The following is a 27,364-nucleotide window of genomic DNA, read 5'->3' as shown; positions in this document are numbered from 1 at the left end:
ATGATAATATAATATGTCATACCATACACGTGGGGCTTTTTTAAGACCATAAAGGGCTTTCCTCAGTTTAAACACCCTATCTTCCCTGTGACGATCTTCGAAGCCCTTTGGTTTTCCACATAGACCTATTCATTAAGATATCCATTAAGGAATGCGGTTTTGACATCCATTTGAAATAGCTTGAACTTTAAATGGTATGCAATAGCACAAAGAAGTCTGACATATTCAAGACAAGCAATAGGAGCGAAGGTTTCATCAAAATCGACACCTTCAAGTTGAGAGTATCCTTAAGCAACAAGTTTAGCCTTATTTTTTTTATCACATTTCCTAACTCATCAGACTTGTTCTGTAAATCCATTTGGTGCCAATAACATTAGTATTTGATGGACGATCAACAAAGGACCAGACTTCATTCCTTTCTAACTGATTCGACTCTTCATGCATGGCTAAAATCCATTCCTCATCAGTTAAGGCATCTTTAACTTGGGCTCAATTTGGAACACATAGCACACATTAGCAACTTCATTAGCAATTTTCCTTCGAGTTCTAACACCTTTATCAACAAGACCCACTATTTCATTATCTCGATGAATTCTGGCCCACTTTGGCTTGTCCTTGAACATGGTATAGGAATCTTGCTCAGAACTAGATACACACTTTATGTCGTTTTCTAATAACTTATCAGACACAACATAAACATCAGCTTTATCCTTAAAGGGAGGAAAAAACAAATTAACATTGTCAGCATCCAGTGTAACAACCCGTCCCAGGATTTATGGAACAAAAAGGGTATTTTTTTGTATTTTCACTAAATTTAGGGATATTTTCCTTTTAAAAATGATTTTTGTGTCTTAAATGGTGTGCCCGAGGGGCCCACCCTTGTTTTGTTTGTCCCTGGTCCCCCCTCATTAGCTGCCACAGGGCAGTCTCCCTGAGCTTTCTCTAGTCCTCACTCTTCTCGCCCTGAGTTTTCTCTTTCCCTCACTCTTCACAACTCTCATCTCTCTCTTCTTCTCGGTACTCTTCTCTCCGACAAGAACACACACACACCCATAAATATATACACACAACAATCGTGAGGACTTCACCATCATCTTCATCATTTGAGCTTCATCTTTCTCTCCCTCACCTTTAGTATCCATCTCGGCACTGCACACAATCACTGTGCACGAGATCTCCATTGAGGTGAGTGCAAAGCACACCTAAATCTCCTTAGATCGTGCTTACTATTGTGTTTAGATAGTGTTTGAGTTGTTATGGTACGGTAAACACCAAAATAACTATGGAAGGCGTTTTTCAGATTTTCCAGCGAGGTCAGACAGCATTTGAGCCAATTTCTGGCCAAACCACAGTGAGTTGGCCAACATGCAATGTATCAATCTCTTCATCTCGCTAAGTACTTCACTCAATTTCGTTGAGTATTGAAGAAGTTATATGCATTTGAATCTTATTCAGTTTCCAGCGACCTCTGTGGCTTTCGAAGAATTTTTCGGCCAAACACAACGATTTATATATTGTGTGAGGTACCATTCTCTTCATCTCGTTGAGAGCTATGATTTCCATTTTTGAATCACTCGATTTCGTTGAGTATTGACAAAGTTATTAACGTTTAAAGTTTGTTCAGTTTTCCGGTCAAAATCTAGCCTTCTTCTTGAGGTCTGGTGACCCACCAAACCCAGGCCCTTCAGGCCGTTCCTGCCAAGCCTAGAAACACAAGGAACTCAGGCCTTTCAGGCCACCTCAAAGACATCGGGCCCTAGGCCCGTTTCAGACTCAAGCCCAAGCCCTTTTTTATTATTTGTTATGTTTAAATTATTTTTTAAAGGCCTTTAGGCCGTGAGCTGTTGGGGGCCTCGAGCCCAAGCCCTAAACCCAATTTTCCTCAGCCCTTTTCTTTTAAAACCTAAGCCCTTAGCCTTTGGGCCTCCCACCTAGGCCCAAGTAACCCAAAACCTAATCCTAAACCCATTAAATCTCAGCCCACCTAAATAGCTAAACCCTAACCCATTAACCCATTATCCTAAGCCCAACCTGCCTAAACCTAAACCTAACCTAATTCCAAACCCTAAGCCCTAAACCCGGTTGAAACCTTCCAAGGATATTCCTAGAATCTTCCGAAGAATATTCCCGTGTTGACCTTTTTTGGAAATTTAACCGGGACCCTTCTTAGGGTAATTTGACTTCCTGAATCCGTTTGTCGTCTGTTTTCCCAAATTCAATTGTTATAATAGAGTTTTATTAATTGTACCCTTTATGTGCTTAGGGGCAATTTATTGTGACAATTCAATCTTCACTAGCTTGCATGGCTTTTGACGGCGAAGTACTGTGAGTGAACCCCTTCTAAAATGCATGTTTTAATAGTAGAAATGCATACATGAAAAGCATGATTTAATGACTATGTTTTATGAAACGTTTTATGAGATAACATGCTTACTGAGGCTAGTTTGAATTATTAATATTTTTCCTATAACCCGTGCTCTTATAAAATATCTGATGGATAGCGATATGATATTTAGAACATGTTTAAAACACCTCTTTATAGTATAGATGATGGATGGATTTATACTATGAAGTTGCTTTTCAATATATATACATATATATATATATGTTCAATGGTTTTGTACTTACCTAGTGGTCCCAATTCCGTTACGGGACGAATGGATGGATTCCGGTTCGTCACGGGTGACGGTTATGGTGTTGGCATAGGGCTTGAAGTGTTTTTCCTCTGGCTATTAGCACAGGGACGAGGAGCTGGCACGAGGCCTGTGGGTAATTTTCCTCTGACTATTTGCTCAGAGACGGGGAGCCGGCATGGGGCCTGGAGGGATATTGGACGTTCATTAGTGATTACGATATATATGAGTTATGATTTGAGACATTGCACAGCATACTAGGTTGTGTTTTCATAAAACCTGGGGGTTAGTATGTTGATAAATGTTTTATTTTATATATATATATATATATATATATATATATATCAACTTGATCCACTTATGTTTGTTTTGCGCTCCCTTCAGGACTTAGAATCGAGGCATACAATCCTGATGTCCAGGCACTTCTGCATCGGCATCTTCGAGTCCTCTTGGTGTAGGATCCATCATTTGTTTCATTCAATTTTATATTATTTCTTTTAGTGGTCTGGTTAGTTGTATGCTCTGAACACGTTCCTTAAATGCATATTCATTATTCTTTTATATTTATAAGTCTTATCTACCCTTTGTTTTCAGCATTTGCACTCAATAAATGGCTTTCGTCACCCTCGGGTGTTTGGGGAATATCGAGATCGGGGCGTGTCATCTAGAGCAGGAGGAACAATGGAGTCATTAATTTTGACATTTATGGATTCCATGAGGGTATTTGTTCGAAGATTGTAAACTATATAGGCTATGCTTATGTTAAAGTATCTCAGAATGATTCCTTCATCACTCTTTGTGTCAAACTTAGCTAGGTGTTCCCGATCTCTCAGAATATAGCAAACACTACCAAAAACTCTGAAGTACTTCACTATTGGCTTTTTACCTCTCCAGAGTTCATAAGGAGTCACATCAGTTCTTGGCCTAAGAAACACATGATTTGAGATGTAGCATACAATGCTCATAACTTCAGCCCAAAAGTGCTTTGCCAGATTCTTGTTATTTAACATCATCCTAGTCATCTCAATCAGAACACGATTTTTCCTTTCAACAACCCCATTTTGTTGAGGAATGATAAGAGTAGAAATATCATGTTTGATGCCATGAGTAGAATAGAATTCATCAAATTGAGCATTCTCAAAATCAGTACCATGATCAATTTTGATTCTGACAAGCGAGGGACGACTGGACAGAGATTCATTCTTCATTACTTTATACATGATGAGGAACTGTTGAAAAGTATCTGATTTTTCCCTGAAGAAACACACCTAAGCATACCTATAGAAGTCATCCACGATTACAAGAATATACTTATTTCCTCCAATAGACAGTGTATGGATTAGGCCAACAAGGTCCATATGCACCGATTGTAGAGTCTTGGAGGTTGTAATATCCTTCAACCTTTTGTGAGTTACTTTGGTATGCTTTCCCAATTGACAATGTCCACAAACATAGGAATCAAACACTGAAAGATGAGGTAAACCCCTTACAACTTCTCTAATAAACAGCTTATTAAGATCTTTGAAGTTTATATGGCCAAGTCATTTATGCCACAACACACTAGTATCATAATTGCTTTGTTGCACTTTAAGGAATCACCAACCTTTAAAGCATCAAGAATGTAACAATTACCACCAGATCTTGGAAGAACCATAATATTTTTCCATGTTCATCCACAATTCGACAACCTTTCTTGGACAAGCAAACTTCATTTGCCACTTCATCACATAGTTGGCTAATGCTTAAGGAGACTTGACTTCAAACCTTTCACGTAACTAATGTTCTTAAGTATTGGTACACTAGGAATATTTACAACCCCATTTGTCGAGATTTAGGACCTATCTCCACTACTAAAAACAACACAACCACCATTGAAAGGCGAAAGAGATACGAAGGCATCATTGTCCCCAGACATGTGACGAGAATACCCATTGTCAAGATACCACACATTTGGCTTGGTGGTAGAGAGTGCATTGAGAACAACCAAACATCAATTGGAGACTTTCTGAGTCCATTTAGATTGAGGCTTCACACTCTCCAAACTAGATGACTACACAAGTTGTGCGATTTTGTTGACTTCAGTGACCAATCGGTCTACTTAATTCTTCAACGTATCATTTTTCACAGAGAATAGTTTCTTGCACTTCGGTCGAGTATGGCCCAATTCATCACAGTGATGACATGTAGGAATAAATCTAGTTTTCGAACTTGAATTGACTTTAGATATTACAGGAATAGATTCTTTCACAGATTTCAATTTTGTGGTCACTGAGCTTAAGGCACCTTGTACATATCCAAGACCACATTTGTCACCATGTGGTTTCCCAACACTCCGCATCTTGTCAAATTTTTCAGCTTCAATGGTAAGATGAATAACTTTATCATTTGCCTCATTTAATTCAATTAGTTGTTTCTAGTTAGCCTCATGATACAACACATTATTTGCCTTTAACACATGAATTTGATTCATCAATGAGATACCACTAAGCTTTGAACTTAAGCTTTAAGACTAGCAATAACATCATCTTTCTCATTAAGATTAGACTCCTTCCTATTTAGCTCCTTAACACGAGTCCTGAAAGAACCAATCTTTTCATCCAATTCAGATCTGACTAGACGGAGACTTGTTTTCATTTTGCAACTCAGAAATCTTCTTAGTCAGCTCTATCTTCTCCACTTTTGTGGTACAGGTTCCATCAAAGAGAGTATCATACTTAATGCATAATTCAACATAAGTCATCTCTTCACTATCATTTAGTACAGTATCATTATCACTTGGAGACACTTCCTGTATTGAAGCAACAAAGCAACAATATTTTCTTCATCATCTAATGACTTGTCACACAAGATAGACTCTTGGTCATCATTATCACTCCAGGTGGCCATCTTGGCTTTTTCACACTTTGTCCAAGAAATTTGGTGTTAGCACATTTAGCAGCATGGTGCCACTTCCCCCACATGCAAAGCAGGGACCAAGTACCTTTGACAAACCTTTGTCACCTTTTCTAGCTAACCCCTTGTGTTTCACTCCAGCTCAATGTTTCTCCTTTCCTTTGTTTTTAAGAATTCTTCTGAATTGTTTGATAAATAATGCTAAATCATCTTCTAAGGTATGTCTACACACATCACCAACAACCTCACAATTCTCAACACCTTGAAATGCCACTTTCTTTCTCTTTTTAGAGTCACTTTTATCCATGTCAAGCTCCATCTCGTAAGTGATGAGTTTCCAACAAATTTTCCAATCTTAATCTCATTTAAGTCCTGAAACTCTTGAATGGTAGCCTTCTTTACTTGAAATCTCTTAGGCAAGCATCTCAAGATCTTTTGAACAACTGTTGTTTCATCATAGGCTTTCCTAACCCCAAGGCTTCATTTGTTAACATTTTAACTTTCTCATAGAAAACCCAGAAAGTCTCAGACTCGAGCATTCTCAAATCCTCAAATTTTGAAACAGTCATTTGGAGCTTTCGATCTCTCACTTGTTTGTCACCTTCATGAAATATTCTAAGCTTGTCTCAAGCTTGTTTGGTAGTTGTACAGTAACGAACATGAGCAAACTGATTAGATGAAATGGTAGAAACAATGGCATTTCTTTCTTTCCTATTTGCCATGCCAGAAGAAATTTCTCCTTGAGTCAATTCACCATTAGGCTTAACCACAGATTCACCATTAACATTTCTTGATGGTGTCCTTCATTCCAGGGTAAGATAGTTAACATTAACTAAGTCTTGAGCTTCTAGAAAGATTTGAAACTTTTCACTCTATGCAGTATAACTAGTTCCATCAAAGTATGGAGGAGAATTGTAAAAGGCAACAACACGTTCACAATTAATGGCGAGATTCCACCCAATACCAATCACTCCCAGAGATCACTTTAAGTATATCTAGAGAAAGGCTTCTCTAATACCAATTGAAATTGGTATTAGGCAGAATATCCTGCAATTTAAAATTTGATATATGCTTGACTGACTAGTCAGTGTCACCGGTCAACTAAGATTAGATTTGTTAGTTTACCAAACTCGAGAATAAACAATTATACCGGGTTTACTAACTTAACTCTAGTTAACAAGGTTTAGTTCATTGTACTTTTAAACTTTATTAAACTTAGTTGACAACACATATCTATTTCCAAACCCTAGAGTCAATGTGTAACGTGCAAATTTTAACAAGATATGTGAGCAAGAATGACAATAATCAACATAAGAAGTTTATGGCCAGAAAACCCACCTCTGGGTTAAAAAAACCAGGGAATTACCATTGAGTCCAATCTACTAATGTAAACAAATGTTCATACAAAGATCCACACAAAGCTCAATTTCTAGAGTCCTATCTATGGAGCAGCTTTACCTTTGTGCAATATTGCCTTACATGAGATGAACTCCTACGGTTTTCATGAAGTGGCAACTCCTTTTGAGTTCATCACCTCGTGGCACCGAGAACCAAGACAACCAGTGCAAATGATATGACAATGATGGTTATGTAAAATCTGAATTCAATGACCTGTAAGTTTCTCCAGTCAAACATTGGAATGAGGAAATTGATGTGAATTCTAAAAACAGGTCTATATAAGGATTTGAAACTCAATGCAAAACCATAAAAACAATGACAACCTACTTCCTAATGATTGGTGTTGAATACATGAAGAAAGTTTGGCAGTTAGGGTTTAATAAATGGAGAAGAGGCAAACTCAAAGCCTTTAAGGCAACTCTCTATCTCTCTCACTAAAATGAATCCTAAAAACCCCAAAACACAATCTGAAACCCTAAGGAACAAATATATCCAAGGAAATCAGATTTTCCATCAGCCAACTTGTCCTAAGGACACTTGTCAGTTGCAAAAGAGATCTAGGCAGATCAACGGTCAGAAACTGACCACCATCATAAAAGTGTTAGTCAGCCCATGTAGACTGTCTTAATTTCTGTGCCAAGATAGCTAAAAGTTAGTGCGCAAAACTAACTAGACAATCAAACTAGACAGAATGCAACACAAATATAGATATGAAATGCACAAGCATGAACAAACCTTTTGAGGTGACATGTGCCACATCTTAAACATTTACTCTAGCAGCAACAACCCATAATTATAGTATATTCTAAAGCTAGATTGAGCATGTGTGAGGTTCAATTACAAAATTTGACAAGGAAAGCCAAACCTAAAAGTCTTGACTTCACATATTCCATTAAACCACTATCACATCCAAAGTATTCACCCGACTAAGCTCGGTGACATGTTAGCACGTCCACATCAGCAATTAACCATTGAAGAACGTAGCAGGCTCCTTAATTACTCTGCATGAATGCCACATTGGCTTTATAACTTTTAGGATCAACATTTTGGTGTGCCCAATGGGACCAAAGTGCTAAAATTGCGAAGTTCAAATGATGTTTCAATATCTTAATTCGGCTCAATTCAACTGATTGGATGAGATTCGAGCTCAACTGGAGAAACACATTCAAAAAGAGCGAAGAGGCAAAAATGGCAAAGGAAGTGGATAAGATTCTTGATGCATACGAAGAAATGAGAAAATTCTTCACCTAAATGTTAAAGGGAATAACTCACATCACTTTACAAGAACAATGGGTAAAAGAAGACAGGGCCTGTCTTAGTGTCTATCTAGATGACGAACATTTTCCTTTCGTTCTTGGATACAAGTCAATCCCATTTAAAGTAAGGTTAGATCAAAAGGTTGAGGGCCGAATTCTCACTTCAGCCTTGATCAAGCATCAGCCTAAGAATATTGTCTATACAACTGAAGAAGAAGTTAGGCCGCCTAATCTTTCGACTAAGATAGAAAATTTGATCAGCTCAAAAGAAATAGTTCAAGTTTCGGAGCCAGTGTAGAAATTAGTTCAAAAGATGATTTGTCGAAGGAATGTCCTAGTCATGAACAAGGCCAAGCACAGCTTCAGCTGAAGAAACCATTTAATTGACATGGTAATTAGAGAAACGACCTCAGACAAAGAAACCATATCAATTGATATGGTTATTAGAGATACCGTCGATATGGAGCAATCCCGTTCGACTAAGTTGTTCGAATTAAAAGCCATTATGAATCAAGTGATTATACTCGAAGCGTATAATAGCTCAATGCATTAAGTGGCCGAGAATCAAAAATATTTGACCAAGTCAAGAATAGTTGGAGATGGTCCTTTGCTTGGCTTGGAGCGAAATCATATTGGAAACAATGTTATAAAAAGATCTCCACTCAGTATCAAAAGATCTTTGCTTGAAATAAAGTATCGTTAGGCTCATCCTCATCATGGTTATGCCACTTTTATTCTTGTTTGTAAAAACTTTTATTTTCTTAATCATTCAGCTGTTAAGGCCAATGCATAAGTAAATAAGGGAGGCAACAAGCAACTGTTTTAACAAAATGCGAGAAAGAGAGGGAGAGAGAGAGAGAGAGGGAGAGAGAGAGAGAGAGAGAATGGTTTAGAGTAGAAGTTTGCAGCAGAGAAAAAAGAAAAGGGGTTTTTTAAGGCTGAAAGATTAGGTTCCTTAACTATTTGGCATGCAGACCGAAGCTCAAGGAAACTGGAGAGCAATGTTTTGAACTGAATTCACTTTTGCATGCTCTCGGCTAAATGTTTTTGGTTGTTGGATGAGGCCATTAGATGGTGGAATATCACTAGACTGTAGTACTAAGTGGCAATAATAACATATTATCATTGATTTTTATATCGTCATATTATTTTGAGATTTTATGAAGGGCTTATCTGAACAATTCCATTTTGATACAGTTAAGTTTATGTGGGATGTTAGTGTGATATAGTAGATATCTAGATAAGCTACATATAAAGGTTTTTTTTTTTTTTCTTCACAGGGCTTGCATGTACTTGGAGAAGAATGTGGGTATGAAAGTTGCATGGTTGCACATGAAGCATCACTTGAGAGATATAGCACCAAATAGTTGAGGATAATCTCAAGATTATCAAGATAATATTCCAAAGATCAGACTCTACGGTAGTACGACTTGAATATCAAGGAGTTTATTCCCATATAAATACAAGGCATTGTGCAACTAGGGAAGGACTTTCAACTCAACACACAATCAACATTCTATGCGAAACCATCTCACACCCCTAAGAAAAATAGTAATTGCTTCACTAACAAGTCAGCTGAAATTCAATTTGGTTAAACAGGTTTGGAGTTGGCAGCCGACAGACGATGATAATTTCGTTAAACAGAATTTTCCAAAGGCAACGGGCAAAGGTGACAGTTTGGTTAAACAACAATGAAGTCGTAGAATCAACTAGGACTAGGAATCTTGATATCTTGGTTAAAAAACAAGGTCTTCTTTTCAACTTGTTATTTGTCTCAAGCCTCTGCCGGGGAAGAGTCTTTGAGTCTTTCCTTAAGCGAGGCCACTTCATTAGCTTTTCAGGCGAAGTGGCATGTTCTATTATCAGATATTCCCAAGTTACATTCAGAGTTTGGCATATTGACAACCGAACTACTTTTCAACATTAAGAGACCCATCTTTTTATATATTTGTCCCTATAGTTTGACTGATTCAGCATGCTTATATTTCTACAAATATAATTGAAACGACCAAACCTGGTGCAGGATATTGAATTTGGTAGCATAAGGCATAACCTTGTCTTTAGATTATAGAACCCAAGGCCGAGAGTGTTCTTTCCTCGGCCAAAGTCGCTAGTTTCAGAAGTTAGGAGCATATTCCATTACACAACTACCACATTCAAAGTATTCACCTGACCGAGCTAAGTAGCGAGTTGGTACGCGCCGCATCAGCAATCAACCACCAAATGACGTAGTAGGCTCCTTAGTTACTCGGTTTGTGCGCCACATAGGCTTTGTAATTTTTAGGATCAATAAGATACAAATTTCCATCAAAGATAATCTACTAAAAATTTTTTTCAAAATAATTAACACCATTAGGCTAATTGACCGAAACACCTGAGGAGGGTATTTGTCAAAGGGCCTCTAATGCCCAAGTCAGAAAAGTGTTTGTGGGAAACTGATTATCTGTGAATTTTGAGTAGTAAAATGGCAATTATTGATTTCTCTGGTTGACTTGTACTGCCGTAGCAAAGGAAAACACCCGCGAACTCTGAAAAGCCATTCCCAACCTGCTTCAGCCCAATGTGCAGAGAGGTGAGAAAGAGACTTCATGGGCTCAAAGCACACCATAATGTCTGCAGCGGGCTTGCTGGCGATGTGCAGTTACGCTTGACCCATCGAGGTGGAGAAGGTAGTCTGCTCACTAAGTCAAGGATAGAACTGTCATCTTGAGTTTGTAGTCCACATGGCGTATTTCAACTAGAGGTGGAGATCAAAGGTAGTCTGCTCACAACGTCAAATGTAAGACTTCGTCCAAGACCCATTGACAAATTAGTGTAAGAATTTCGGTAACTACAACTTGTCATCAAAGAAGCGGAAGATAGGTCCCACGTGGTGTATTCCCAATTGATGCCATTCATGGTATGGCGTTCATCGATGCCTTACAAAGCTTACTATTTGGATTCCCTATTGTGTCTAAGCTTACCAAGAAATGTACTTTTCTCCTTACTTCTTTGAAACACTGATATATTTAAAAAAAAAAAAATCCAGTCAAAATGACAGCAACAGCAACTACAAAATAGCATAGGTTCCATTAGGGCTGGAAAAAATTCCCGAAAATCCCAAACCAAACCGAAAAAATCTCAAACCCAAACCGAAACTATCCCAAACTTTGGTAATCCCATACCGAAAAATACCGAAATATTCGGTATGGAATTGGTTTCTAGATTTCTTTTCTTCGGTATTCCCGAAGTCCCGAAATCTTCTCTTGTTTTTGGTTCCTACTTTCCAGCGCTACATCTGCAAAGAACAATGAAAAAATAAAATAAACAGCAGAGCCTTTCAGTTCCACTAGCAAAGGAACAAAAATAAAATAATATGGAAGAGGCATGTGATGGTGATGCCTTGTCGGTTTGGGATAAAAGCACAAAGCTTTTTTGGAAACTAAAAGCACAAAGCTTTTGTTTTGGTTTTGAATCTTGATTCTTGAGGCAGATGAGAGAAGCAGTCTTCGTGTTGGGAAGCAGAGATAGGAAGAAGCTCTCTCGTCTCTGGCCTCGACCCATTTCTCTCTCTATCCTCTCTGAAGCTCTCTCGTCTCTGGGTTATGAATCCTCAGCGCTGCGCATGCACGATTCATAACCCACAACAAATAATTCCATTTGATGATCACTGAAGCTCGAGAGAAAAAGATTGGATTTTTGCATGTGGGTTCTGAAGGATTTGTGCAGAAATGGCATAAGAACATGTGATTGTGAAGAGGAGTGGGTGTGGCCGTGTGGGGTTGGGAGCGAGGTGGACTCAGAGTCGCCGCCGTGCTCGAAGAAAAAGATTGGATTTTTGCTTGTGGGTTCTAAAGGATTTGTGCAGAAATGGCATGAGAAGATGTGATTGTGGAGAGGAGTGGGTGTGGGGTTGGGAGCTAGGTGGATTCGGAGTCGTCACCGTGGTCGTTGCTTTCTGAGAATGGTGGAGGTGGCGGAGGAGAATGGTATTAAGATCTCTCTCAGGAGGAGGCTTGTGAAGAAGCCACTGGAGATTGCTGGTGTTGGCTGCGTCCCGAACCGTACCGAAAAACCGAAAAACATTCGGGAATACCGAACTTCGGGAAAGGCAAAATTTCGGATCGGTTTCGGTTGCTAAAATCTCATCCCAAACTTTTTCAGTTCGGTATTTGGTATATAGTTTTCGGTTCGGTATCCCATACCGAACCACCCCTAGGTTCCATGAAGAACGTGTAACAAAAGTGTGGGGCCTAATTAGGAAGTGCACTCGTATTTGACGACTTGCTTATTTTGGTAGAAAAATCAGTGGCCTGAAAAGCTTACGATGAAGAAAACTTAACGAAATGTCTCTGGTACTGTTCATTTTAACGAAAAATCATATTTTTACACTAAAAATTAATTTTGGTACTATTTACTTTACCCTTTATTTTGTCATAAAAACTCAAAGTTTTCAAGTTATTTTCATTAGTTTTCCCTATGATAAATTGGGTTTTTTTTTTTTCTTAAACTGTGTCATGAGGTACTCATCCGTGGTGAAATCGTTGTTCAAAAGTCTGGGTCAGGAGCCGATCGTGATTGAATTTGATGGACTAGGTACTGATATTTTACTATCCATTACATGGTAATGCTTGAGTTTGCAATTCAGTCTTTAGATTTTTTAACGAATAATAATATCTACACTAAAGGGATGAGGTAGTGGGTTAAATCTTACAATGGAATTGCCATAATAATGTGGTTTAACTAACTTCGTCTTTGGCGATAATCGAACCTAAGACCTCTCATTTATAAGTGAAGAGGAACACTACTACACCGTAGTACTATCGTTATTGAATTTTATTTTATCTCTAACTTGTTTTATCTTTATTTTATCTTTGCTGGATTGTGATTGAATTTTGACCATAAATTAGTAAGAGGAAGTCTATATATGATGAACTTTATCAATAAATTACTAGCCTTCCTATTGATTTGTTATAATTAATTTGGAATGGTTGGTTTAGGGGCCAATTGAGAAAGAACAAATTCAAGTTAAAAGAGATAGAGCCTATGACTTTGTGGAGCTCAATATGGATTCTTGGCCAGATGTAAGCCACTTCATTTTCTGTTTTTCAATCCGCCACATGTGTTTTCATCGTTTTGTTTAAAACAAAAGTCTAGTTCCAGCAAAAATATTAACCTCTCTAACACTTTGTACATGAATGAATTTGGCCAAACTAGAGTTACTATATTGTATGAATCAGGATCCCAATATATCGTATAAATTGAAATGTTCTCTAAGGAAGAAGAATTGAAATGTGATGAAGAAGTTGTTAAATTAAAAACTAAACATTGGGATGCATGTAAACAGTTAACCAAATTTTAACGTCGGGACGTATGTATCATGTAGTGTCAAATTTTTATGTCACGTTTTTAATGAATTCTTTATGAAAATAAGTTCAGCAAGAACCTTTTATGCCTCTATTCTTTCTATTTTTGTACAAAGGGAGGTATTTAATATGTCATAGAATGCTTATGTAGAGAACCATGCATGTTCAACCTGAATAGAAAATTTTAATTGATTTTAGTTTCATCTTTTGTTTCATTTTTTTTTATTAGTATTTAACTCTTCTTCTTATTCCTCCTTTGAACCTTTTAATTTTTTTTAAATTATTCAGATGAATTTGACACATCCTAATCCGGAATGTCCACGTGTCCATACAAGTTGTGTTGTGCACTTTGGTTTATTTATTTAAAGTTTAAATTTATTCTTACTTTTACACATCAACCATGCTTTATTTTAGGTGACGAAGCCAGCACAGTTAGATTCGAGTGTCCAGGCGGATCTATATTTGTGAAAAAGTATTTAGCCAGAATAATCCTTTCATTGATAGAATGCTCAATATATACAATACCTACAATACCTTTCCTTGTACAACAAGAAGACCTAGAAACTAGGAACACGATAACAGAAAGTATCAATTACAAATCAATTAAATAAAAACATTCCTATCTAGTTACAATGACTTTCTAACACTCCCCCTCAAGTTGGAGAGTGGATGTCAAGAACTCCCAACTTGCACAACATGGATGAAAATTTTTCTTTGCCTAAGGCCTTTGTAAATATGTCTGCCAATTGTTGAGAAGAACTGACATATCGAGTAGCTATAGAGCCGTCTAAGATCTTGTCCCGAACGAAATGGCAATCCATCTCTATGTGGCGTGTTCTCTCATGAAAGACAGGATTAGCAGCAATATGCAATGCTGCCTGGTTATCACAAGACATAATGGCAGGTCCTGAAATGGGTACATGCAAATCTGTTAACAAATACCGTAACCAAATGAGCTCGCAACATGTTCCAGCCATAGCCCTATATTCGGCTTCAGCACTAGAAAGTGAGACCGTTTTCTGCCTCTTAGTCCTCCACGAAATCAACGAATTCCCCAAGAATATACAATACCCAGTCGTAGAACGTCGAGTTATCGGACAACCAGCCCAATCCGAATCACAAAAGGCTCTCAAAGTTAACTTATTATCTGACTGAAAATATAAGCCCTGACCTGGTGCAGACTTCAAATACCGCACAATTCGAAGTGCTGCATCCATATATGGTTGACGCGGTTGATGCATAAAACGGCTAAGTACATGCACGGAGTATGTGATGTCTGGTCTAGTAACAGTAAGATAAATCAACCGTCCAACCAATCTTCGATACAAAGATGGGTCTTTGAGTAATTCACCTTTATTTGAAAGTTTGTTTTCCTCCATTGGAAATCCTACTGGTTTTGCACCCAAAAGGCCGCAATCCTTGATTATTTCAAGGGCATACTTTCTTTGTGAAATACATAGTCCTCTTTTTGAACGAGAAACTTCAATACCCAGAAAATATTTCAGATTGCCAAGATCCTTAATACGAAAGCGAGTATGAAGAAACCGTTTAAGAGCATTAATGGTATCTAAATTGTTGCCCGTAATAATAATATCATCAACGTAAATCAACAAAGCTGTGAAGGATGTACCGTTCTTTTGGGTGAAGAGAGAATAATCTGCTTTGGACTGAGTAAAACCAGCGGCAAGAATAGCTTCTGTGAATTTTGCAAACCACTGTCAAGAGGCTTGCTTGAGACCATATAAGGACTTGTTGAGGCGGCATACAAGGTTCTCCCCCTGACGCCGAAGACCAGGAGGAGGGGACATGTAAATTTCTTCCTGAAGGTCGCCATGAAGAAAGGCATTATGAACATCAAATTGTTGAAGATACCACCCTTGACCAGCGGCAAGAGCAAGTAGACAGCGAACTGTGATCATTTTGGCGGTGGGAGAGAAAGTGTCATGATAATCAATCCCCTCGGCCTGAGTGAATCCTTTGGCCACTAAACGAGCTTTGTAACGCTCGATAGAACCATCAGCATTATGCTTGATTTTGTAGACCCACCGACAATCAATGGGACGCTTGCCGGGAGGAAGCGGAGTAAGAGTCCAGGTATTGTTGGAAGAAAGTGCCTCAAGTTCGGAATCCATAGCTGCGCGCCAATGAGGGTCTTGAAGAGCCTCAGCAAAAGAAGAAGGTTCTACACTTCGACTAACGTGAGCAACAAAAGAAAGATGCAATGGTGAATATCTGTGATAGGAAATAGAATTACAAATGGGATAACGAGTACCTTTGGTGGAACCGGATGACGAAGGCGACGAAGATTGGAGTGGGGGCAGCATCACCTGCGAGCAAACGTAGTCACGGAGACGAACATTGGGCTCCCTGTGGCGTGTGGAAAAACGGGTGGGTTGAGTAGAAATAGGAAGGTCAGGGGTGGGGTCCGTGGGGGGGTCCGTGAGGGGGTGAAAGGTGGGAGGATGTGAGGATGAGTCAGGCGGTGGGGATGGGTCAAGCGGTGGGTCAAGCGGTGTGGAAGTGTGGAGGACAATATCTAGTGGAGTAGTGGTGGAATGGTCAAGGGTGATGGGATCAAGTGGGATGGGTAAAGGTGTGGAATGAGATAAATCGGATAAGGGAGGGGAGGATGCAGCGGTGGTGGATGGATCAAAAGGAAACATGTCTTCAAGAAAAATAACATCCCAATTGGTGAAAATTTTATGTGTCTCAAGATCATAAAGCTTATAAGCCTTTTGACCTGGGGGATAACCAAGAAAGACACATCGATGAGCCCTCGGAGAGAACTTGGAGGAAGGATGGACAGACGTGGCATAGGCAAGACAACCGAAAACACGCATATGGGAATAAGAAGGTGGTTTGTTGTATAGGATCTCAAATGGTGATTTTCTGGAAAGTAATGGTGTAGGAAGACGGTTTATGAGATAAGTGGCGGTGAGAATACACTCCCCCCAAAACTTAATTGGTAAATGAGACTGAAAACGCAAAGCTCGGGCAGTTTCTAGGATGTGGCGATGCTTGCGTTCTACAACACCATTTTGTTGTGGTGTGTAAACACAAGAGTGTTGGTAAATGATCCCATTGTCAGAGAAGAAATTCCGCATGGAATAAAATTCACCCCCATTATCGACTCTAATTTGTTTGATTTTGGTGTGAAATTGAGTTTCAATATAAGCAAAAAAAGTTTTGAGGGTAGGTTGTGTTTCATGTTTGTGTCGCATTAAGAAAACCCAGGTGAAACGAGAAAAATCATCAACGATAGTTAAGAAATAATGAGCACCAGTAAGGGAGGCAGTTTGATGAGGACCCCAAATGTCACAATGCAAAAGTTCAAAAAAACTAGAAGTTGAAATGGAGCTACGACTAAAAGGTTGGCGAGTTTGTTTCGCCAATGGACAAACATGACAACGATGACTTGAATCAAAAGGGAAATGTAAGGTTTGATTTGCTAAATATTGTAGACGCCCAAGAGAAGGATGCCCCAGACGGCGGTGCCAAAGGTCAGCAGAAACGGTAATGAGGTGACAGGAGGGTCGGTTTTGCAGAGAGGAAGTAGAAGCCAACGCCACAAGGTAATAGAGATTGCCCCGTCGCTTACCAACACCAATCGTCACCTTCGAAATCAGGTCCTGTAAAATGCACCAAGAAGGGAAAAAAGTCACTGAACAATGTAACCCATCTGTAATTTTTCCAACAGATAATAAATCAACTTGGAAAGAAGGCACGCATAGAACATCTTTCAATTGTAGTAAATCACTTAATTGAATATTGCCAATCGAAGTAATAGAAGCCTTCTCTCCGCTAGGCAGTGAGACAGGCGGCAAAGAGGTATTGTTAATGGAATTTGTCAATAAACTAGACGAGCAAGTGATGTGATCCGTTGCTCCGCTGTCGATGATCCATCGACCGGGAACAAGCGGAGACAAACCTGAGAGTGGTGAAGAAGTGAGAGCGGCATGGGCTTGTGGTGCTTCATTCGCAGCTTGTGGTTTGTCATGCTTGGAAGTCAAGGCAGAAAAGATATCTGCATATTGTTTCTCGGACAGGTTGGGCACGGCAGCTTGAAGATCCTTGATGGTGGGAGTAGAAGCAACATGATAAGCAGAAGAACTTCCACGAGAGAAGCCGCTGCCACCACCAGTTTGTTTGGAGTTGTGTGTCTTGTTGGGATTGTGACGGGGATGATCTGGTGGATAACCATTCTTCTGCCAACAAGTCTCAACGGTATGATACTTAGCGTCGCAGTAAGAGCAGTGAAGAGGAGGTCGACTGTTGCTGCTGGTCTGCGACTGTTAGTGCTGCTTCTTGTAAGAGTGCTGCTGATGGCGAACCGCCATGGCTGCTGGTTCAGTTAGACTACGGGATCCAGTGCCTAACTCCCGTTGTTTTTCTTCTTGGATGATCGAGGAATACGCTTGTCGGTAGGAGGGAAGTGGATTCATCAATAGGATTTGTCCACGAATAGCACTGTAAGACTCATTCAATCCCATGAGGAACTGCATAAGTCTATTGGTTTCATGTTGTGCGCCACAAGTGCAGATTGTTGAAGAACTATAGGATGCTAACTCATCCCAAAGACCCTTCAATTTTGTGTAATAAACAGCCACATAGTGTTGGCCTTGGGTGAGAGAGGTAATCTCTCTTTGAAGCTGAAAAATTCGTGGAGCATTGCTTTGAGAAAATCTTTCCCGAAGATCTTCCCAAACTTCATAGGCTGTCTTCAAGTAAAGAATTGAATCTGAAATATCAGATTCAATGGAATTGATGATCCATGCAAGCAGCATGTTATTGCACCTCTGCCATGCGGCGTAAGCATCGGGTTGCTTTGTTTCAGATGGCATGTTCACCTTGCCGTTAATAAAACCAATTTTGTTCTTGGCACCTAAAGAAATCTCCCTAGCTCGGCACCAAGTGTTGTAGTTGTCCCCAGTTAATTTTTTGGAGACTAAAATCAAACCAGGATGATCTGAAGGATGAAGAAAATAAGGGTCGGCAAAACTCTCGCCGTCGCCCTTCTTGATAATGGTGTTGTCGCTGTCAACCATGGAGAATGAGGACAACGAACTAAAAAAAGGTTCTGGTGGTTTCGGCAGAGAAAAGAGCTAGGGTTTGGAACCTGCTCTGTATACCATGTGAAAAAGTATTTAGCCAGAATAATCCTTTCATTGATAGAATGCTCAATATATACAATACCTACAATACCTTTCCTTGTACAACAAGAAGACCTAGAAACTAGGAACACGATAACAGAAAGTATCAATTACAAATCAATTAAATAAAAACATTCCTATCTAGTTACAATGACTTTCTAACAATATTCCGGGCCAGGGTACATCAAAATTTGTAATTAAATTTTGTTGGATTTTTTATTTAATTTAATCTGAAATTTTGGTAAAATATGCAGCTCGATTTGTCTGCCATTAAATTGCTATTTATAGTTTTCATACGCTTTTTTACAAGACTATGGATCAAATCTTTGTATATAAATGGTATGTAATACACAAGAAGTATTATCCTTTATAAATAGTACTATATACAAAATCTTCATATGGTTTTCTATCTTGCAGCATCAGCATTTTTTGCTTGTACGGGTCTAATTTCCAAATCAGCAATTTAATGGCAGACTAAATGGTTTTTGTTACGGAAGAACTTCAAGAATGCTATAGAAAATATAAATAATCCAAAATACAATGATGTTTGTCTGTATAATTGACCCCCACCATGGCGTTTGAGTGTCAAAGGAAGTCCACCCGCATGAGGCCCTCAATATTTGTAATTTGTCCAGTCATTTTAACCTTTGGGACATACGACAGTCAAAAATTAAAGTCACACACCAAACGATGACTAGAAGGCCAGAAAGAAGGCCCCATGCATGCAAGTTGGATGACCACAAAACCTGAACGCGGGTGTGAAGAGGTAAACGAAGAGAATTGTTCCCCAAGTCACGCGTGCAAAGATTGGATTTTAATGGAATACAAGATGTCACACAAAAGTATGTTTCCCTTTCTTAGATTTATGTCCCTTTACTGCCCTACATGACCGAGTCTTTGTTGGTACTTGACATTTTGTTTACTCTTTATAATGATATATGATATTGGAAAAGAATGAGTCCATGGTGGAAAATTAGGCTTTAAGTATTAAATACTAGCAGAGAGCACATACTTTGTGTGTATGAACAACCGTCTATCTCCTTTCACATTCTCCTCAAGCGCAACCGCTTCAGTTCATTCAAATTATCCAAAAAACATCATGATTTCACTTACCTGTATAAAAAAAAATGATGGTGAGACAATTTCTCTTAATAAATCTTATGTAAATATTTTGATACAAAATTACTATTTTGCCCTTCTTATGTAACTAAAGTGTATCAAAAGGTGAGGGTAAAATAGGAAAAAAGGGGGAAAAAGTTCAAAAGGTACAAAATTACAATTTTGCCCTTCTAATGTCAATATTGTGTATTCAAAAGTGAGGGCAAAATTGAAAAAAAAAAAGGAGCAAAAAGTTGACAAGCCCTCTTCTCTTAATAGAATAAATATATATATATATATATATAGTTAATAAAGAATATGAAAAGTTAATACAAATTTTATCAGTTTTATGTTATGCATATCACTTAATTTCTCATTTTATTTAGGTGTCGATGTTTTTATATTTGGCACTCCTCGAAATGTTGCTTGTCTTGAAGCATCTCTAATGGACATGTCAAATTATTATTGTCAAAATTTTATTTGATAATTTATGTAACAAATTAAATATTGATGTTTAATCTTCTTTCCTTGAAGTACATGTGTCAAATATTTGTTTTATTAATATGTTTGGCCTCATGGTACATTAACTATTAAGAAATAATTAAAAATGATTTAATTTTCATTCCATTGATTGGTAAAGGAAACCGTGCATTAAAAAATAAATTAAAAGCATTTAGCGCCCAAACCTTATGCTGCCAAAAATGACAACCAAAGGCAATGCAATCGATCCACGTCAGCTTATAACATTTCGCTGTTTTTTTGTCCGACATGGCATTGGGCATTCTACATCACATTTCACATATGGATTGGAGATGCTCTTAGATTTTTTTTTCTCATCATGCTTACTTATATATCCTTTGGGAAAAAAAATATGTATATGTTTTTGGTATAATATATTGTGGAGTAAAACAATTCAAAAAAAATTGTAAGTGGTGAATTGATTTGGTAATTAGAGTCTTCCATTCAACCCTCTGCATTTTGGATTCAAATTCTTTTTCAACCTCTTAGCGTAGATTGACATAAAATATTCCTTGTAATAAAAATAAAATAAATAAATTTAAAAACTGCCTGAAAAGATTTTGTTTTAGTGTACTAAAATAAACTGAAAATTATGTCTGGAATGGTGATATGAAATTCTTATTTTTAATTTGAAAGTTGTCTTTCAATTTCTCATATCGAAATTGAAATTCCTTGTCATGATAAAATAAATCAAGAATTATTATCTAACTATATATAACATCATAATAGACCAACACGATGTTTTTCTATAAAACAATGAAATGCTCATGGTGATAGTCAAATAATTAAAGATTTTATATATAGTTGTTTCTTAAAGAATAAGATCTAACTAGCTCTTTGTACTATTCATCCGAGGGAACTACTCTTATGAAGGGGTTGTTTGTATGTGAGCATGTGTTTACATGTATAAGCAAACTTCAAGGGAGGGATCTCAAATTTGTTACAAGAAATTATCAACTTTTTTTTTTTATTTCTAAAAGATGATAAAAACTTACACAGAGGATCCTCGACACATCATACTTTCAAATTTATCAAAAAGTAACTTTAAAACTATTACATGAAGAAAGTTAGCAAATGAAATATAACGGTTGAAGGCCATGTTGGCAAAAAAAATCGTTGAAGGATTTTGTTAATTTGATTTTTTTTGCCAATATGCCAAATTAGCAAAAAACACTTCAAGAACGTGGCAAAAAAAAAAAAAAAAAAAAAAAAAAAAAAAAAAAAAAACTCCTTATCTATTCCTTATTATGCTCTAATAAATTTTCTTAGCTGTATATTTAATTTGATTTTACAAAATAATTTGAATTTTTCTCAAAATTATTTAGTTTTAAAGTGTTTTTGTGACAGCCCGTCCCAAAAACGTTTTAACGCACGTGTGAAAAGACTATTTTGCCCCTAGTTCGCTTCTTTTACGTCTATTGGTTGTTTTGTGTTGTGTTGGCATGTGTTGGGCCACACACTCACACTCTCACTCTCCCTAACCCTCTGTCCCTTTCCCTGTGATTGTCCCGAGCCCCATTCCTTCCCTTTTTCTTCGAAAACGTACGGACACACACACAAGCACACTAAATCTCCACAGATCGAAGGAACTGAGTACACATTCGAGCTCGTGAGGCTCGTGGGAGTCCAGTCGTACCATTTTTCAGGTGAGAACTCCATCGTTTTCACGTTGATTCGACGATGTCCGATTTGGGTACTATTCATGCAAACGTGATTTCTCATGTTTTAAGGAAAATGAAGCTTGTAGGTAGCTTGGTGGAGTCCCAAGGAGACTCGGAGTAGTTTGTTTGAAGGATTTGGACGTCGGGATCGTTGGGTTCGAAGTTGGCCGGAGTTGGATCGATTTTGCAGGTGAGATTCCATGGTTTTTAACCCTTAAAAGTTGTATGGTTGTGTTCCCCTAGTCCTAGGCTTCATTTTGGTGCCAAAATTATGAAATTTGGATGAAAAACGGACGAGATATCGAAGTTTAAAGTTTTCGCGATTTTCCGGCGCCGGTGACAGTGCCGGAGGTTCGCCGGGGAAGGAGACGGAATATTCCGTCAAGTCTGACGGAATATTCCTGACGCCGTTAACGGAATCCGTTAGAACTAACGGAATATTCCCTACGGCGTCAGTTGACGCCGTCAGCGTGCCAGGCACGTGCCTGCGCGTGGCCGGCGCGTGGGGGCACGTGCGGCGGTGAAAAGTTTTTCTAAAAATTTGGGTGTGATCCTGAGGTTGTGTAGAGCACGTTGGTATATTCATTTGTCCAATTTGAGCAATGTATGAGAAGTTATTACGAGAAGTTGGTTATGTGCTTTAAAATTAACGTTTTTATAGTTGTTTCGCATATAGGTGATACGTATCCCGAGGACGAGCGTGGTCACTTGAGGCAGGGGGGCTACGACCCTTCCACATACCAGTGAATGGGCTTTTGGTTTTCCGTATATACCTATATACTATATTTTTCCTAGAAATTGATTTAAATGTTTATTAGTTATATGCCATGCAATACATTATCATTGTTTATGCGTCGTTAGTTGCATTATCAATTGGTTATATATATACATATGCATATTGGGAGCTGTGGACGCACAGGTAAGTACCAGGTAAGTGTTATTCATGTTTATATTTCAGTAGTGGTTTGAGATGCTTAGAGAGCTCATAACCTGCACCCCCGGTGTTAGTGCTCTCGCCCAGTGTAGGGCACAGTCCTTCACGTGATGTTCACCTCCCGCACCACATGCTCAGCTTGGATCCAAGTTAGGTGCACAGTCCTGTCGTACAGACCACATTAGGTGGTTCCGACTTGTAGGTGACCCGCGATTATTCGCACAGCCTTCACGTGATCGTAGCACTTGAGCGTATATATATGTTACACCCAGGCCTGTCGTACAGACCACTTTAGGTGGTTCCGACTCATGGGCAGGTTCAGTTATTGAGTTTGAGATTTGAGCTCTACATGCAGCCGTACAAGTCACGTTAGGTGACTCCGGTTGCCAGATTATATGTTATTGTTATGATTTATACCTGAGCACTTGCATTTCATTCTGAGATTCCGACATGGCATATTCTTGAGCATATTTGGCATATCTATACATACGTATACATGTTTATTTTCTGGGAAGTATATAGGTTTTACGGCGAGGGGTTAGAATGTATTTTACTAAATGGTTTTCGAAAAGCTTTGTTTTTGCCCACTCACGCTTTTGTTTTGCGCCCCTCCAGGTTCTAGTTGTCTAGCAGGTTCGGTGGTTTCCCAGAGGGCTTTCCCGGCATTTCTGATAGACGATCACCAGCGTAAGGTCACCTTCGGGTGTACTGTTGTCCAATCATTTTTCTTTTGGACTGCTGTAGGCTTGTTGCTCTGAACTTAGCGTCTCACCTACGCTAGCACTTGTTTTATCACCTTATGTTGCTAGTTTTTATTTATTCATACTATTTGTATTACTATTTTATTAGCTTCCGCACTGTGCACGTGGCTACGTCACTTCCACGTGACGGCCAACACGCCTTGATCTCGGTCGGGGTATGTCAATTTTTCTTTAAATTATGATTTTCATAAAGAGCTTATGTATGGAAAAGCCTACAATGCTACCTCATCAAATGTACACAAAGATGCATCATCTCACCAACAAAACTAGAGTTATAAATTTAATGTTTTCTTATTTATATGCAAAGAAGTTAAGACAACTTTAAAATTTTAATATATATATTGTTTTCATACGACGATGCATTTACATTAAAAAGGGGGAGATTTGAGTTGTCACACAATGACTTAGCCATTATAATTAAATATCAAACTTACCGTTCACGAAAATTAAACTTAAAACATTATGCTTGTAAGTAAAGATAAATAGCATAAATAAATCTTCAATATATTCATTATTTTTGTAATATTATTTAATTTTGTCTACCACCTTGTGTTGTGTCCACTAGAGATTAGATTTTTTTCTTTTTCACCAGGGGAGGAGAGGAGAGTGAGTTTAAATTTAAGCAATAGACCCATGGTTACATTATTTAGTGAATAGTTCAAATTTGAGTTCAATGGTACGTATCATCGGTAATATATAGTATTAAAGAAAAATCCAAATAACTCTACTAAAACTCAGGTCACATATTTGCGTCCAGAAAACCACAGATATCAAGATTAACTTCAATTCTACAAATTGCATTTATTATTAAAATTGGCGGTGACCATGTTGGAAACGTTACGTCGTATGGACCACAAACCCACAAAAGAATTGGACCTTTAATTGTTTTCCTTTCTTGATAGAGTTAAACTGAATAGTATAGCTGACTAGTTCAAAGGAGATTTTATTAGCTGAATAATCATGTCTACATTAAATAAAAAAGTAGCAATTATTTTCTGACCTAAACGCGTGAACGTTTCCACCGATCCACAGGCCTCCCCATTTTTCCAATCTAACTCGGTGACTGTCTCTTTCTCCCCATTATTTTTTATTTTGTACCTCTCCATCTATATAAATAGCTCCCTTACCAAGCACACGGATATCAAACTAAAATATATACACATACAGAATAACACAAAAAACATGGAGGAGCTGCTACCAGGTTATCGCTTCTATCCAACAGAAGAAGAACTGGTCTCCTTCTATCTGCATAACAAGCTCCAAGGGAAGCGAGAAGATACTTGCCGCGTAATCCCCACTGTAGAAATTTACAGTAAAGAGCCTTGGGACCTTCCAAGTACATTCTATCTTCAATTAATCCGTACACTCTTATATATGTTCTACTATGCTCAATTGCATGGCATGCACCAGAGTACTGGATGATTGGATATGTAGTTCAATCCAACACGACATACTAATATAATGGTAGCTAGTGCTTATGTGAGTAAGTTTGTTCTATATATGTTGTAGTGTCATCGGGGGAGTTGTGCCGTGGAGACAAAGAGCAATGGTTTTTCTTTACGCCGAGGCAACAACGAGAAGCTCAAGGAGGGAGGCCCAACAGGACTACTGGCTCTGGGTACTGGAAGGCCACCGGCTCACCTGGCTACGTTTACTCTTCAGATAACAAGGTGATTGGAGTGAAGAAAACCATGGTTTTCTATAAAGGCAAAGCTCCAACTGGAAGAAAAACCAAATGGAAGATGAATGAGTATAGAGCCATTGAAGTAGACAACTCAACTACCAATACACCCAAGGTATGTGCACGATAATTCAATTGACAATACGAACAGTAATGCATTTGCAGCTCAATTAGATATGACTTAAGAGCATTCGCTTCTGCACTCGAGGTCTGGATTCAAAATTATCAGAACCAATCACATTATTACATTATCATTTTCAAATTTTCTTCACATCACGCTTAATAACATTTTATTCCCTATAGTTGGGGCATGAATTCAGATTGTGTCGAGTGTACGTGGTATCTGGGAGTTCTCGAGCATTTGACAGACGGCCATTGGATCCAGTCGGAGAGGCACAACAAAAATTTAGTGACTCTACAGGAGCAAGTACTTCTTCTTTGAAGACTACAATGATGGAGAAAGCAAGCGCATCAGATGAAACTTATTCACATTCAGGAGAGCTTGGTGATCTCCCGGAGACGTCAGCAGGGATTAATATTAGTAACTGGGAGATTAATGAAGGTTTTGAAGAACCTCTATGGGAATGGGAACAACTAAATTTTCTCTCATAAGCAGCCCAAAACCAACTTTTAAACATGCATCAGTTGGATTAGGCATCAAGCTAAGCTATTAGAGGAAGCAAAGCATAGGTATAACTTAATTTAGATGCAGTAAAATGTAAATTTTTTGTGACTACTCCATTGTCAAGTATAAGAGAAGAATGAGAGTGAAAAATTAGAAGAAAGTAAACCATTCAAATTCATGTAAAATAAATAGTTAGATTAGTTGAGGCTGATATTTGACTTTGGAGATGACCATCTGTACTTTGTTCCTATTATAATTTTACTTATAGAGTTAAAAAGCATTGTTCCTTTGTAATCTCTTTTTTTATTAATATATTATCAGTTGGTCAAGAAAAAGAAAGTCTTCGAAATCTGAAAGAAAATGGAAATAATGTCAATAAACAAATCAAATAGAGTTGCGCTGGCACTCCAACTCATTTCGATTTCGTCATTAGGTTACATTTCTAAAGTAATTTCAGAAGAGAATAAAATTGTATTGGAGAAAGTCAAGAAGTGGGTGATAGATGGGGAGAAGAGACACTTGAATCTTGACCCTTTCAACCATATAGATAAAATGACAGATCATAGTTAGAACTCTGAAGAATACTAGCTTATTTTTTTATTTTTTTAAAGGATGCTTAGTAATTAAAAGAAAAAAAAAATTACAGCACATCAGATAACCAAGATAGTTAATCTTTCACACGGACTTGTTAACTCAAAAGAAATAAAAGCGTTCTGTTGTCTGGTTCCTTGCATGGAAAAAAACGTTAGCAAATTACAAATGAACCGCATCCAACCACCAAGACACAGTGCAAAGCATTTTTATGCCAGGAGGATCCGGCCCGCATCCAACCACCAAGACACAGTGCAAACCATTTTTATGCCAGGAGGATCCTTGCTGGATCCTCTTTGTGAAGATCCTGGGAATCTTTCAATTAGGTCTGTTCATCGTACATTGTGCAGTCAGAAATCATTGTAAAATTTTATATTTAAAATTGAATATAAATAGTATCTAACAAAAATTAGCCGCACGATGTACGATGACCAAATGTGATTAAAGGATCCAGTGAGGATCCTCACTCATTTTTATGCTCAAAAGATGTGGAGGTTGATCACAATAACATATGAGCACAAAAAATTGTTATAAATTTCTTGACTCTAAAGACTACTTAGCCTACGTGGCGCGCAAACTCAATAGATAATAAGCTAACTATGTCCTTCGATTGAATGCAAGGTGTGCCAACCCTTCTTAAATTGTCACACCGACCTGCCCAACAAAGGGAAGTCAACACCAACCTGCCCTGAAAAATCTAGAATTCCAATCACTTCACCTACATCACTTAGAAACACGTTCATAGAGAAGTTAATTTTATGGTCGATACTATTTCGAAGTTTTGAAGACTCATTCAAGACTTGTACTTTTTGGATCATAT

At 38.2% G+C, this 27,364-nt stretch overlaps 2 protein-coding genes across 2 annotated transcripts; one reads left to right on the top strand and one right to left on the bottom strand.

The window, feature by feature from the left end:
* Positions 1-17,118: 17,118 nt before the first annotated feature.
* On the bottom strand, positions 17,119-18,569 carry LOC137742993 (uncharacterized). Its single transcript, XM_068482918.1, has 3 exons — positions 17,856-18,569; positions 17,453-17,729; positions 17,119-17,153 (listed from the first exon to the last, which is right to left on the bottom strand). The coding sequence occupies exons 1-3, from the start codon at positions 18,567-18,569 to the stop codon at positions 17,119-17,121; spliced, it is 1,026 nt and encodes a 341-aa protein (XP_068339019.1).
* Positions 18,570-24,803: 6,234 nt separating this feature from the next.
* Positions 24,804-26,537, top strand: LOC137743859 (NAC domain-containing protein 90-like). The gene is made up of 3 exons (XM_068483793.1): positions 24,804-24,983; positions 25,157-25,443; positions 25,632-26,537. Exons 1-3 carry the CDS (start codon positions 24,830-24,832, stop codon positions 25,938-25,940), a joined length of 750 nt encoding a protein of 249 aa, XP_068339894.1. The 5' UTR covers positions 24,804-24,829; the 3' UTR covers positions 25,941-26,537.
* The last annotated feature ends 827 nt before the right edge of the window (positions 26,538-27,364 follow it).

This window comes from Pyrus communis, chromosome 8 (assembly GCF_963583255.1).
Source record: "Pyrus communis chromosome 8, drPyrComm1.1, whole genome shotgun sequence".
In the NCBI taxonomy this organism is placed as follows: Eukaryota; Viridiplantae; Streptophyta; class Magnoliopsida; order Rosales; family Rosaceae; genus Pyrus; species Pyrus communis.
This window is presented reverse-complemented; position numbering and strand designations above follow the sequence as displayed.

Excerpts from the sequence above, each read along its gene's own strand:
- LOC137742993 (XM_068482918.1), bottom strand. The coding sequence starts at position 18,569 with ATGGTTGACAGCGACAACACCATTATCAAGAAGGGCGACGGCGAGAGT. Across the intron at positions 17,730-17,855 it reads CTGAACCAGCAGCCATGGCG|AAGAATGGTTATCCACCAGA; the intron begins GTTCGCCATCAG and ends ACTTGTTGGCAG. Across the intron at positions 17,154-17,452 it reads CACTTCTTCACCACTCTCAG|GACCTGATTTCGAAGGTGAC; the intron begins GTTTGTCTCCGC and ends TGCATTTTACAG.
- LOC137743859 (XM_068483793.1), top strand. The coding sequence starts at position 24,830 with ATGGAGGAGCTGCTACCAGGTTATCGCTTCTATCCAACAGAAGAAGAA. Across the intron at positions 24,984-25,156 it reads AGAGCCTTGGGACCTTCCAA|TGTCATCGGGGGAGTTGTGC; the intron begins GTACATTCTATC and ends TATATGTTGTAG. Across the intron at positions 25,444-25,631 it reads CAACTACCAATACACCCAAG|TTGGGGCATGAATTCAGATT; the intron begins GTATGTGCACGA and ends TATTCCCTATAG.